The sequence below is a fragment of the Pimephales promelas genome, chromosome 5 (assembly GCF_988280905.1).
Source record: "Pimephales promelas chromosome 5, fPimPro1.hap1.1, whole genome shotgun sequence".
Taxonomy (NCBI): domain Eukaryota; kingdom Metazoa; phylum Chordata; class Actinopteri; order Cypriniformes; family Leuciscidae; genus Pimephales; species Pimephales promelas.
Window position 1 is genome coordinate 26,452,385 of NC_142773.1, and position 13,171 is coordinate 26,465,555.

The 13,171-nt window shown below is 36.7% G+C and overlaps 2 protein-coding genes across 2 annotated transcripts; one reads left to right on the forward strand and one right to left on the reverse strand.

The window, feature by feature from the left end:
* The first annotated feature begins 38 nt into the window (after nucleotides 1-38).
* Nucleotides 39-3,888, forward strand: cenpl (centromere protein L). The gene is made up of 5 exons (XM_039654739.2): nucleotides 39-120; nucleotides 997-1,156; nucleotides 1,245-1,496; nucleotides 2,130-2,681; nucleotides 2,780-3,888. Exons 1-5 carry the CDS (start codon nucleotides 104-106, stop codon nucleotides 2,852-2,854), a joined length of 1,056 nt encoding a protein of 351 aa, XP_039510673.2. The 5' UTR covers nucleotides 39-103; the 3' UTR covers nucleotides 2,855-3,888.
* A 101-nt stretch (nucleotides 3,889-3,989) lies between these two features.
* On the reverse strand, nucleotides 3,990-11,877 carry klhl20 (kelch-like family member 20). Its single transcript, XM_039654738.2, has 12 exons — nucleotides 11,721-11,877; nucleotides 10,259-10,625; nucleotides 9,905-10,111; nucleotides 8,470-8,628; nucleotides 8,069-8,163; nucleotides 7,486-7,601; nucleotides 7,181-7,364; nucleotides 6,904-7,047; nucleotides 6,596-6,729; nucleotides 5,928-6,136; nucleotides 5,745-5,851; nucleotides 3,990-5,339 (listed from the first exon to the last, which is right to left on the reverse strand). Exons 1-12 carry the CDS (start codon nucleotides 11,813-11,815, stop codon nucleotides 5,255-5,257), a joined length of 1,902 nt encoding a protein of 633 aa, XP_039510672.1. The 5' UTR covers nucleotides 11,816-11,877; the 3' UTR covers nucleotides 3,990-5,254.
* Nucleotides 11,878-13,171: the final 1,294 nt, after the last annotated feature.

A 13,171-nucleotide genomic window follows, 5' to 3' on the forward strand; every position in this document is an offset into this window, starting at 1 on the left:
CAATCGATTAGTGTTCCTGCGCCGCCCCGTTGCATGATGGGAAAGCGGGATGTTCAAATCCTCTTCCTGATTTTTTTTTTTGGCTCGGTGTGTTTTGTTCATCATGGAGGGGAGAGGCAGGTACGGTGGATTCTAACTTTTAGCTCGTCTTAGAAGGGAATTTTGACCCGCAGGTTTATTTATTTATTTTTTTTTAAATCAACACATAGCTTTTTCCTAAAACTAAAAACATCAATCATGTAGCTAGTTAGTGGTGGAAGCGAACTGCTAATAATCGCGATTGTCAGAAGTGTTGTCTTTTGTTTTGTGATTAAATGCTTTAAACCTAAAAAATGACATTTTAAGTAGGCTAACGTTATATTTTAAACGTATAGTTACGACTTATAACTGTTTTAACCGAAAGCAATTTGCATTGACATATCGTAAAATAGTAACTGTTATGTTAGTGCCGTTGTTTTGTCTCAAGATGCGCAGCACACCAGTAAATGTTTATTTTCTAATGCACGTTTATTGAATCTACTTAAATAGTTGAATGAAAAATGAAAATGATGTCAATAATTACTCACCCTCAATTATGTCGTTCCAAACCCGTAAGACTTTCGTTCATCTTCGGAACACAAAGATCTTTTAATAAAATATGAGAGCTTAATCCATGTTCATAGACCGCTAACTTTAACGTAACGTTACGCATGTCTGTACGCAACTGATAAGTTGACGCTTCAGAAAAAAGTGTCGGTCACTATATAATGATGAACGGATTGAATTTAGGCTTTTGTTCACATGTAAACACTGATCAGCATTATCACATTGAAACAATATCTCAACCAAACGTGCTTGACCCGTGTGAGCAGACCTCTCTGAATTGAAGTAATAAGGTCCTAACTAATCCTGGCTTAATCTAAGCCCTGTTTGTGAAACCAGCCCATTAACGTTTTATTAAATAACACTGAAAGGATTAAAATTTGTGTGTCCCTGTTGCTTCTTTTAACCATGCAGTGCCGTCGGTACACCTGCCAGCAGACCTGTAACTCGCAGAAGCAAAAGTTATGGCCGGAGCTGTGTGGAAGCACCCTCATATTTCTGGCAAACACCAGGACATTTAACAGTCTTGAAGATCCCAACCAGTAGAGGGGCTGCCAAATCACAAATCATCACTGTAAGAAACCATGGAAATGACTCCACCTCAAAATGCTGTTTCTGACATAGATTTGCTTGAGTGACAAATACATTTATTCTTTCTACAGAACAAGGTTGACCCCGAGCATATTGCTCTTCTGGTGAAAAATGAGTGGAAGCTGTCCTATGTCACTCCTTTGCATTGCTTCAGACATACACAGCTAAAATCATATTCCAAGCATCTCTCAGCCTTCATCGTAGCAGAGAAGCAGCAAGGAGTTGCAGTTGAAGTCGGGTTAGAGGAGGGATTCAAGGTCACATTTACTGCAGTTCTTGGACTGGCTGAGACGGATGAGGATGCTGAGACTGTTTTCATTCAGGTAAGTCTAACAGACTAAGATATTGTTATTGTTTTTAAGAAATTAAAGGGATAGTTCATCCAAAAATTCTGTCATCATTTACTCACCCTTAATTGTTCCAAACCTGTATACATTTCTTTGTTCTGCTCAACACAAAGGAAGATATTTCGACACTGCTTTGGGGCACCAATGACTTCCATAGTAGGAAAAAAACAACTATGGAAGTCAGTGGTGCTCCAGAACTGTTGAATTTCCCACATTCTTCAAAATATCTTCTTTTGCGTTCACCAAAACATAGAAATGTTAACCGGTTTGGAAAAATCTGAGGATGAGTAAATAATGACAGAATTTTAGGGTAAACTATCCCTTTCATTCTTAAATTGAAGTAAAAATATTTTTACTGTTATAAAATGGCATTATTTGGAAGTTCCTATTCACCAAAGAATAGTGGAGGGTGGGTGCATTATGGTTTAAAAAAAAAAATCAAAACCATTTTCAACTCTTGAACACCATTTTTAGGAAACGTGTATTTCGCAATATTACTGTTTGCTGTATTTATCAAATAAATGCATCCAACATTAAAACCAACCACAAATCTTGAACAATACTTTATACATATACCGCATTCATGCCGTTTTTCTCTTATTCCCTCAGATCCAATCCAAACCTGTGTTTGCCGCAGCAGCAGATGCACCGAAAGTTGTCTGGCGTGGTTGGCTAACGTGCGTCAATGGGAATCCAGAGTACCTGAGGTCGCTGCCTCCAGATTTTGTCAGCTTGCCTTTGTTTTGCACGAGTGGACCTGAGTCTCTTACGACCCTGGTTAAATCCTGGTTCGAGAGAGCTTTTGATTGCAACTTTGGCTCTTTGGCTTTAAACTCCACCACTCTCAATTGGCTTGCTGCTTTGTGGACTGGTTGCCATCCCACCTACAATATCAGGTATCTGAAACTGGCCTGGAGCCTTCCGACGCAGCCACCCCTGGATGTCTCGTACACGGTGAATCCACAGGATGCATGGGAGCTGTGGAACAGTATTCACGCAGAGGAGAGTACAGATGACCGGATCGATATTAAAGAGGTCCAGTCTTTCATGAACGGGCTGGAGACTCATTTTTTCAGACACTTCAAGATCTACCTGTCTGCTGGTACGCTTGTAAAAGTATCTACCGCTTTGGGATCAGCACAGCTTGATGGGAAAATCAAGGTAATTGCTATGTGTCCTCTCTGTTCATTGTATATTTAGCATTAGTTATATCTTTACAGTATGTTCTGATATTTTTAAAACTATTTTTCTCTTTTCAGATCGGAAACAGTGACTACATCACCACCTTGCTTACCCTCCTGACAGAATGTGCCCTTCTGAAAATGCTAACCTAAAATCTTTCTATTTTAGATTTGTAAATATTTTTTTGTTGCTGTTTTTGTTTTGCATGACATCTAAACTTTTATATCTTTTAAAGCTTATCGTGTCATATTTATTTTTTGTGCTGTAAAATATTTCTGTTTTCTAGCTTTTAAAACTGAGCTCGTTTTTATTCTGCTTTTGAATCCCGGTTTTCTTTCCTAAGACTGTTTATCAAGATAAATAACATGTATATCAGTCCATAAGGCTAATATTAATGTGATGCAACTCATTTATCACAAATACTTTTAATTTGTCAACTTTGTAAATGTATCACTACTATATGTATAGGTGCTTATAAATAGTTCACACAAATATGTTAATATCTGTAATTAGTATATTGTAACATATGTTGATATTAAATGCAAACATTTTGTACCCTTAAAAGTATGTAAATCACTTAGTAATGAGTTGCGGCTGGCTTGATTTTTGTTTGACAGGGTTTATGGCTTCTGAAATTATCCTATTAAGTTTTGTTTTCAGTGCCAATAATGTCAGCATCTAACAGTTGAAATGTATAATGATTTCCAAAGTATGTAGGTAGAACTTGCAAGCAGATTTTGTTGGAACTTGGAGGGATTAAGTTATTTTGGATTTTAAATTGTGAAATTGTTTCTGTTGTTGGATATTACTTTGATTCATCTGCACTCATGACACATCCTTTCATTTAAACATTTACATCAGAAAATGACCTAGGATGTGCATAACAATGTTTTATAATTGGGTAACCTTTTGTCTTACAATAAAGCACAGATCTAAAGTTGATTTTGTATTTCTATATATAGGTATATTTCAACAAACCCCCAATTTGTATGAGGTTTAAATTAACTTTTTTTACTAATCTAGATTTGAAAAATCTAAACCATTAGTTCTCAACCTAAAGTTAATAAGCTAATAAGTTAACTAATCTCTAACCTGTAAACAGATTAACATGTATTGATGTTTTAATAGTGTTTTTAATCACATTAATTTGTCACTCCTAGTTTCAGAAATAAAAATATTTTAAAACATGCAGCTTTGTCATCATTACAATAAAAGTACCAGAGAAAATATTTGAGAACCACTGATCACTTGTCAACACAATTTCAGAATTGACTTAAAGCATTTAGATATTTTTTCCTGTTTTATTTTATTTTTAAAAGTTTTGAAATGTATAGACAGTTGAACATCTTTAAAATTAAATAAGGTAAGATCATGGAAGATATACTTTATGTAACCGTTTTTCAACACCAAAATAGAACGCGATACTGTCCTGTGGGGAAAATTAGTGTTCATAAAAAAAAATCAAAGGGCAGTTGAACATTTCAAAGAGATTCATCTCATATTCAGTAACAAGTTTAACATCACGTTTCTGACCATACGTACAGGCTGCTAAAAATAGAAACCTGTTTGTTCTGAAATTTCAGAAACTTTTTTTTACCCTAGCCCTCATACTTGCATAAAACGATACATCAGGGTTCTTCAAATCCAGTCCTGGAGAGCAACTGCCCTGCAGAGTTGAGTTCCAATTCTAATCAAACACACCTGAACAAGCTCTTCAGAGTTACTAGAAAATTGCCGGTAGGCGAGTTCGATCATGGTTTGATCTAAACTGTGCATGACTGGCCCTCTAGGGTTTGATTTGATGAACCCTGCAATACATCCAACTATATTTTAAAGGAAAAAAAATACAGACTTCAATAGAAAAAAATCTTAGTGGATTAAAGTGCATGGACTGATTCATTGATGCATTCAGTTGTATCAAAAGTAAACAAATTGGTTATGCATCAAAGCTGTTTTTGACTGCTTCAAAAATAACTTCTTTTCTTCTGCAACAGCCTTCGTTAGATTGCAATATTTCAGTACACCAAGGATTTAAACAAAAGATCAACTAATCTGCTTACATCTGGTACGAATGCAGGAACATATGATGCTCAGTGTACAACTCATAAAAAAAAAAAAGCTAAAAGAAATCACAGTGCCAGAACAATTCAGACCAGAACATCAATCAGAAAAACTGTGATGTGTCCCCAGTGATGTGTTTCAGGTTACTGTAATTCTTCAACGCAGTCAAACAGACCGACAGCAGCCTAGTTCTATCCATAAAAACAAACTGATGCTTTTCCGGCTGCTGCTTCGCTCTTCAAATTGTTACCTTAGGCTATGCTCAAGTATGAAAGAGAAACCAAATGTAAAAACAAAATGTAGTGATGCTCTATGGCCGTACAGGTGAGTCTCCTCAGAGCAGCTGCCAGAGATGGTATACCTTTGGTTTGCCATCTCAGTAACTGGAGACATCACTCAGTTTTTAACCAGGATTTCCTCTTGCATGATGCACAATGTCTTTATGAGGAACGAGCTATGGTGAGGCATCTGTGAGATGGATACTGTAGTTGTTACCATATATGTGATTCACAGTGAGTCATTTTTATTACACCAACGCCACCTCCCAACCTCCTGTAGTTCATTCCACCATAGAGCCTTAAGGAGTGGGGGAAAAAAAACAATTAATGACTGGCAAATCACAAATGATGTGAATCAGGTTCAAACATTTGTCTGTTATGTTCACCAAGGCTGCATTTAGTTAATCAAAAATACATTAAAACAGTGACGTATTTTATTCCTGTGATGGCAAAGCTGAATTTTCAGCAGCCATTACTCCATTTGTCAGTGTCACATGACCCTTCAGAAATCATTGAAATGAAAAGCTGATACTTTTTTTCAGGATCCTTTGATGAATAGAAAAAAATAGTAACAACATAAAAGTTTTTGCTGTGACTTTTGATCAATTTAATGCATCCTTGTTGAATAAACCTTTTTTTTTTTTTTTTTTTTTTAAATCATCTTACTGCCCCCAAACTTTTGAAAAATCCTGTGCGTATTTACCTCCACGTGTTGGCATCAGGGTCATAGACTTCAATAGTTTTCAGGTACGTGGTACCATCAAAACCTCCAACTGCCATCAACTGGCCATTTACTACTGCTAAACCAACCTAGAACAAAAGAGAGAATCTGTTTGTTGGGCAATTCTTTTATAAGAGGCTGAAACGAGATCAAAGAATCACATACCCCGCTTCTTCTGGACGTCATGGCGACCACAGGGGACCACTGATTGGTTCTGGGGTTGTATCGCTCAGCGCTGCTCAGTTCTGTGGTATCGTCTCTGCCGCCCACAGAGTAGATCATGTCCTGGTACACGGCACAGCCCAGGTGTTTCCGACGGGTCCCCATGGGTGCCACCGTATGCCAGCGGTTCTCTTGCGGGTTATACCGCTCCACTGCCAACAAAATAACTGTTAATAAACATTCTCTATTTCCTTTAGAATACCAGAAATTCAGCAATCAGCACTACTGTTCAAATGTTTGGGATCAGTCAGATTTTTTAAATGTTTTGAAAGTCTCTCAAGTTCACCAAGGCTGCATTTACTTGATGAAATATACAATAAAACCTGTCATTTTGTGAAACATTATAACATTTTAGAATATAATAAACTAGAAAACGGTTATTTAAAAATGTAATTTATTCCTGTGATGGTAAAGCTTAATTTTAAGCAGCCATTTTTTTTTATTATTTTCAATGTTGAAATCTCTTTAATATTTTTGTTGAATTCTCTTCAAAACTCTTTGATAAATAAAAAAAGGAACAGCATTTATTTAAAATAGAAATCCTGATATCTGATCACTTTGGTCTGACTCCAATGTTACTGAGTTTTGCATCTACATCTTCCTGTATTTACCTGTATTTAGTGGGGACGTGCCATCTGAGCCGCCCACTGCATAAAGAAAACCTCCTAATACGGCTACAGCCACACCCAACCGTCTGGTACTCATTGAGGCAACACGTGTCCACTTATTCTCTTTCGGATCATACCTGAAAGAAAAATGAATAAATAAATATATATATATATATATATATATATATATATATATATATATATATATATATATAAAGTACATATCTCATTATATCCCCTACCAAATGAAAATGCAAGGCATGCCCGTGGATATATTTAGATAATAATCATCTAATTATTTTAATACTAACCTTTCTACAATGTTGAGACAGGAAACGCCATCCTGACCTCCCACAGCATACAGGTAACCCCCTAATACAGCAACACCCACACTGGTCCTGCAGGTGCTAGTAGGGGCGACATCACTGCTCCACTGGTTAGTCTTTGGGTCATACCTGAGAGATCCAGCAGAGGGTGGAAACGTAGAGCTCGTATTTATCCATAAAAATGTAATTTATTTAATTCTGTGAGGATTTATTCATTAGATTCTAGATAAATGCTGATTAATTTGTATAATTCAAGCAGCACCTTTCCACACTATTGAGATAAGACGAGCCGTCGTGTCCACCAACAGCATACAACAGATCATCCAGAACACTGACACCAACTCCACAGCGCCGTTTGCTCATGGACGCCACCATCCTCCACTCATTGGTCTGGGGGTCGTAGCGCTCAACGCTTGAGATGGCATCACCACTGCACCAACCTCCCACTGGCAGATAGGACAACAGTCACAAAACAGAACTCGCGTCGCACGACTGCTTAAGTCAGATGAAAATCTTCGAAAGTGAAAAAAAAAAAAATCAATCAGTGGGATAAGAACTAAAACTGACCAGCAAACAGTACTTCTCCACAGCGAATAGGCTTTCTGGGTCGGGTTCTGGGCCCCTGCATTAGGGGGCGCTCTTGTGGTAGCAGAAGGTAGTTCTTTGCTTCATCGACCAAGTCCCTAATAGAGCAAAAAGTGTTGATTAATATGTGCTGATATATATACACACGTATATACACATACATAAAATTTACATTAAAACAAGAAATTTCATAGACCTGAAAAGGTTTTATATACAAATTTCAGGGTTTTTTTTTTTTATATAAACAGACAGTTCAGTTGTCTTTCATGGCTTGTTGCGCTTGAATATCAAATACACACAAAATTATGTCAAGATATATTAACATAAAGTTTTCAAAGTTTGTCTTAGAAAAATCTGGTCTCACTACATAAACTTTTCTATAAGAATGAGCTGACCAGTAAAGAGACCAATAGCAGTTAAAACAATCACGGTTCGTTCAGTTATGGTCTTTATTAGATATTGATCTCTCGTAAAATTAATCTGTAGTGGCCAGTGTGGATGATATGGTAAATACTACAATAGTCCAATTATTGAAGTAATTTATAGCACTGTTATTCACACGTACCTACACTCCTCATCACTCTTGATCAGAGGATCTGAACCCACTGTCCCAACCAGAAACTTCGGGCTCAAGAGGGGAAGACGCACATGTTGCAGAACCTGTTGCCATCACAAAAACGGATGCGATGTCTCATGAATTTTATCTAAGTCTAAATAATAACATAATATACATGTAAAAGATGTTTTTTTTAAAAAATGAACTAAATTGCAGTATGTAGCTCTTTAACAGAGTTCATTGTAAAGCATTATCTATTTTGAAAGGTCATTTCATTGTGGTTGTTGTAGCCCTGTTCTCGGATTTATTATCAAGGAAGTACAGTGACTATTAATTGGTATAGATATGGTAACATCTTCAGCTAGTCAACAAGCAGTATGTCTATAGTGATTCATATGCTTATATCCGACCTGTGGCAGCTGAGGCCGGCGCTCCTGAATGCTGTATTTAACCCAGGCCATTACAGCATTAAACACCTGCTCCTCACTCCGAACATTGAGCTCATCACTGGAGATGATGTCTATCAGCTGGTTGGCTGGCAGCAGCATGAACTCTTCACTCTCCATCACCTAAAAGGCACACATTATTAGAAACATGAACAGGCCATGTGACAGGTATCAATTCCTTTCAAGAAGCAGATCACAATTATTTGTATAAACATATTCACAGGGTCATACATAGATAGTTTATATTTTTCCTGGGAATTTAACCCATAACACCAGCAATGCATGACCCTTTTAAACTAAATAAAGAAATAAGGAGGGTGGTAATTTGATACCAGCAATGGGGGCTCTTCCCATGAGTCAAACATAACAGGGTTACACGGCCATCAGGGAAACTCTAAACTAGTTGATGGAAAGGTTAAGTCCATGGCTAAAATTAGAAACAAGGAAGTCACACTTAAGGCACATACAGGGATCTTTCTGATCAGTCTAATTTTTTTCAAAGTAAAAACCGAAGAAATATTTTAAATTACTATTTTAAAAAACATTTATATTGACTATTTATTTCGATGACTTCTCAAGGCCTGAAATAGCATTTTTTTTCTAAATTGTCTGAAATGTATTACATTTCCAGGAATGTAACAATCCTTATGATAATTACAACCAGAATTCTTCAAAATATCTTCCTTTGAGTACAGCAGAAGAAAGAAATAAGGTTTGAAATATACACACAGTGTGTGTGTGTGTGTGTGTGTGTGTGTGTGTGTGTGTGTGTGTGTGTGTGTATATATATATATATATATATATATATATATATATATATTATAAAATATATTTTAAAAAGTGTTTTACATTGTATAAAATTTTACATTGTAAAAGTGTTTTACATTGTTTTTAAAAAAAATAATAAAAAAAAATCGTTCCTTTTCCTTCAAATCCTCACTTATCTGGCTTATGCTACTCCGAACAATGTTTGAACTTTGTATTTTGAGCACTTCTTGCGTTGTTTTTGCCTCTTCACGATGACTCGCTTGGTTTGGTCCTCAGTTGGAAGTCGTTTTGGATAAAAGCGTCTGCTAAATGACTAAATGTAAATGTATAAATTAAAGTGAATGTATTATGAACAAAATAAATTAGCAGTGGTTCAGTGAACAATAGATTTATAAATTAAATGATTAACAGAGACCTAATATATAAACTAAAATTAACTTATTGAACTTTACAGTAAAGTGTTAGCTACATTGTAATTGCATTTATGATTAATAGAGAGGACATTTAGACCTGTGCTCCACAACCAAAGACAGCAAAAACAAATGAGAAAAGAAAACAAAAAGACTTAAGTTCAAAGTCATGGAACATTCATTGTCAACACAATAGAGGGTGTGTGGAGGTCAGCCATTACCTCCTGAAAGTTATGCTGAGTGAATTTATCAGCAATACGGAGCAGCTCTCTGCAGGAGTGAGTGTCGGCGAAGGCCCTGATGCCTAAGCAGTTTGAGGGGTCAAGTTGGCGCTTGAGGAATTCACAGCAGGCTTCCTGAATCTCTGCCAGCTGCAACAAACAAGCAGCAGGCAGCAAAGTCTGCACATTTCCCTCCTCCACGGTCACCTGCAGGCCACAACACAATTTACATCAGCTGGTTTAAAGTTTAATATTGAACTTCAATACAAGCATTGCAGCTTGATATAAAAATGTACAATACTTGAACATTTAGTGCAGCTCTAATATTGAACATACAGCAATAGAAATGCATACCTGTGAGGTGTAGGCAAAGTCGATGAGCAGCTCCATGGCTCGTTCATCAATATCCCGGATGACGACTTCCGTCTGCCTGCTCTCGGCCAGTTCCCCCGTGAACATGGCTCTGAAATAGGGGCTGCAGGCGGACAGGATCACACGGTGTGCATAAATCTTCTTGGCTCCCACCACCAAAACCACATCGCACAGCTCTCGATGCTTGCGGAGCAGGTTGATGACTTCCAAAGTCTGCCGAGGGTGCTTGTCCGAGATGTAGGGCATCCGGGCAGGTTGAGGCACTCCCTCTGGGAGCTTGTTGGGGTCACCCAGGGTGCAACGACTTGTGATATCCATTCCTGTGGTATCTAGGCGTGCACTGGTACCCCTTAGGAAAAAAAAAAAATGTAAGATTATGTTTATGAATAAGTATCTGCTAATATATATATATATATATATATATATATATATATATATAGTGTGATGTAACCCAAATCTCAAACAAGAAAAAAGTAGGGCGGGATTTGATTGATTCAGAGAAGAAATATCATTACAAGAGAGAGGGGAAGCGCATAGATAAATCATTCAGTTAATAAATACTGCAACATTCCATAAAAAAATAAGAAGTGACCATTTTAATTTTAAATACTTCCCTAATTCAGATAAGAAGTAATTAAAAGATTAAAACCCTTACTTAAAAATACATTCAAAGCATGCCAACATGATTACAGACACATCTGTGCATGCATGAGCAATCTGAATATTGCACCAAAAAAGTTGCTACCTTAAAAATGATTATCTAGAGATCAAGCAGTTTGAACTCTATGCAAACAAGCTTGAAAACAGCACGAAAAGCAAATATGACAGCAACACACGCCCATACCATACATCACAAATTAATTCACTGACTCTATCGGAATGTGATGAACATTCCTTAACAAAAAATACATGTAGAGTAACTTAGACGTGTTATATATTGCCATTTAACCGCTGTGATATCCGTCTAAAACCTATTTAATTAAGTTTAAACTCGTGTGAGTAAAATGGTTGATCTGGAGAGTGAAATGCTGAATTAAGACAATGCAGCAAAATAGAAATGTGACTTCAATCAGGCAAATATATACACAAACTAACTCGATGTTATGGACGTTAGAATGACATTTTAAAAATAGGCAAATGAAATATTTCTCGTGTTGTTGATAATGATAACCAATTTGACAGGGCCCAGAGTATCCTTATTCAAACCTTACGCACTAGCAGATTTCCTTTAGGCAGAACCAAGAAAATAAATGTACAGCTCTAATGCACATAACGTCAAAGTAGTGATATTATCTGTGAAAGAGACTCACTGTTTACACACTGGCTAACGGAGTGTCCCTTAGCTCTAGCTTAGCGAAGTGCTGGACTTGTTTTGATTTAGCAGCTTTTCACAGGTGGCGATACTCATTGTAGGACTATGGCAAAAGAGGCGTTATTCCCTCACCTTATTTGTCCATTTAAACGGTCCAGGTTGAATTTTAAGTCGTCGAGATTTAGCCAGATAATATCAAGACAACCGCTCGGTTTACGGGACACCATCCACTTTTATTTTTTTATTTTCCAGAAGAGGAGTTTCCTGACAGGACCGGAAACAAGCTTTTTAAAATACAAGTCCTGTAAGTCAACTTATCTGTTCATACGATTACGGTGCCAAAAGTGCCAGAAAATATTTTAATTAAGCTGTACATTTATTTAATTTTTACAAATACTTCAACTGGATAATTTACTTTAAATAATGTTCTCCTGTTACCAGCCATATCAAAACAGCACATAAAAGTTACAGTAGATTTTGATGTAAACGGAGTTTGAGGTTTTGGGAGTTGTTTTTGGGAAGGTTCATCACGTTTATGTTTTTGGTAACTAAAATTAAAACTATAAAACAATATTTTTGTTAATTGAAATAAAACATAAATATTAGATGAACTTGGCAAACTAACTGAAATAAAATAATACTATTCAAAAGTTAATAAATACCATAGGATAGAGTAATAACACTGCTTCACGTGTAGAGTTTTCAGACCTTGGTTCAGCATAAAAGCACTTTATATTAGTTGCCAGGGGTGTAAAGTAACGAATTACAAATACTCACGTTACTGTAATTAAGTAGTTTTTTTCAGAAATTGTACTTTTTTGACTAAGTTTAAAATTGTGTAATTTTACTTTTACTTGAGTACATTTTAAGTGATGTATCGGTACTTTTTCTCCGCTATTTTCCTTCTGTTTGTGGCCGTTACTCGTTACATGCTTGTTTTAATTTTATTTTTATCCATCAACGTGATTGGATCGAGTAATCGGTCTCGTGACTGTCATCAATTCAAATTAAGCATAGAAAACTTACCGCCTATTCCTGCTGTTACTCGTGACTGCTGTGGAAGTGCATTCATCACGCATCAATTCAATCCAGATATCAGCGTCTTCCTCTAATATGCTAAGGTACATTTCACATTTCTGCTTAATATGATATTTATATAGGCTGGCCTGTCTACATGGCCTAACATTTGGTCTGAGGTTGGGGGAATTGCGAGACGAGTTCATAATGCGATGAATTCCCGCTCCCGTTTACTTCACAATCACAGGAGAGATGCGCGTCACGATCTGTGCACTGCCGCGTCTCGCGCTCGCCATGCCGCCAGATTCAGAACCAGTGCACCATGTCGTTAACTTGAACTGCATTACTTAATAATAAATTAGCACAGCTCGTTAATAAACAGCGTTTTTTGATTGATCCATTATATGATCCGTCTTCATTTGGCAAGTGCACTTGCGCAAAAACATTTTTCATGCTGAATTTTTTTTTTTTTTGGTGGATGCTGCTGATAAAACAGCTTCGCCGAGACTTCAGAGACAAAGTGTGTTTATTTCTTTTGTAAAAGTTTCCTGGATATAACTTCCCTA

What these genes read in the sequence shown, in the direction of transcription:
- cenpl (XM_039654739.2), top strand. An exon ending in CTGAGACTGTTTTCATTCAG is followed by an intron (nt 1,497 to 2,129) that starts GTAAGTCTAACA and finishes TTATTCCCTCAG; the next exon opens with ATCCAATCCAAACCTGTGTT. An exon ending in AGCTTGATGGGAAAATCAAG is followed by an intron (nt 2,682 to 2,779) that starts GTAATTGCTATG and finishes TTCTCTTTTCAG; the next exon opens with ATCGGAAACAGTGACTACAT.
- klhl20 (XM_039654738.2), bottom strand. Translation starts at nt 11,815, where the DNA reads ATGGTGTCCCGTAAACCGAGCGGTTGTCTTGATATTATCTGGCTAAAT. An exon ending in CTCAGCATAACTTTCAGGAG is followed by an intron (nt 8,629 to 9,904) that starts GTAATGGCTGAC and finishes TGTGCCTTTTAG; the next exon opens with GTGATGGAGAGTGAAGAGTT. An exon ending in TGTCTCAACATTGTAGAAAG is followed by an intron (nt 6,730 to 6,903) that starts GTTAGTATTAAA and finishes TTTTTCTTTCAG; the next exon opens with GTATGATCCGAAAGAGAATA.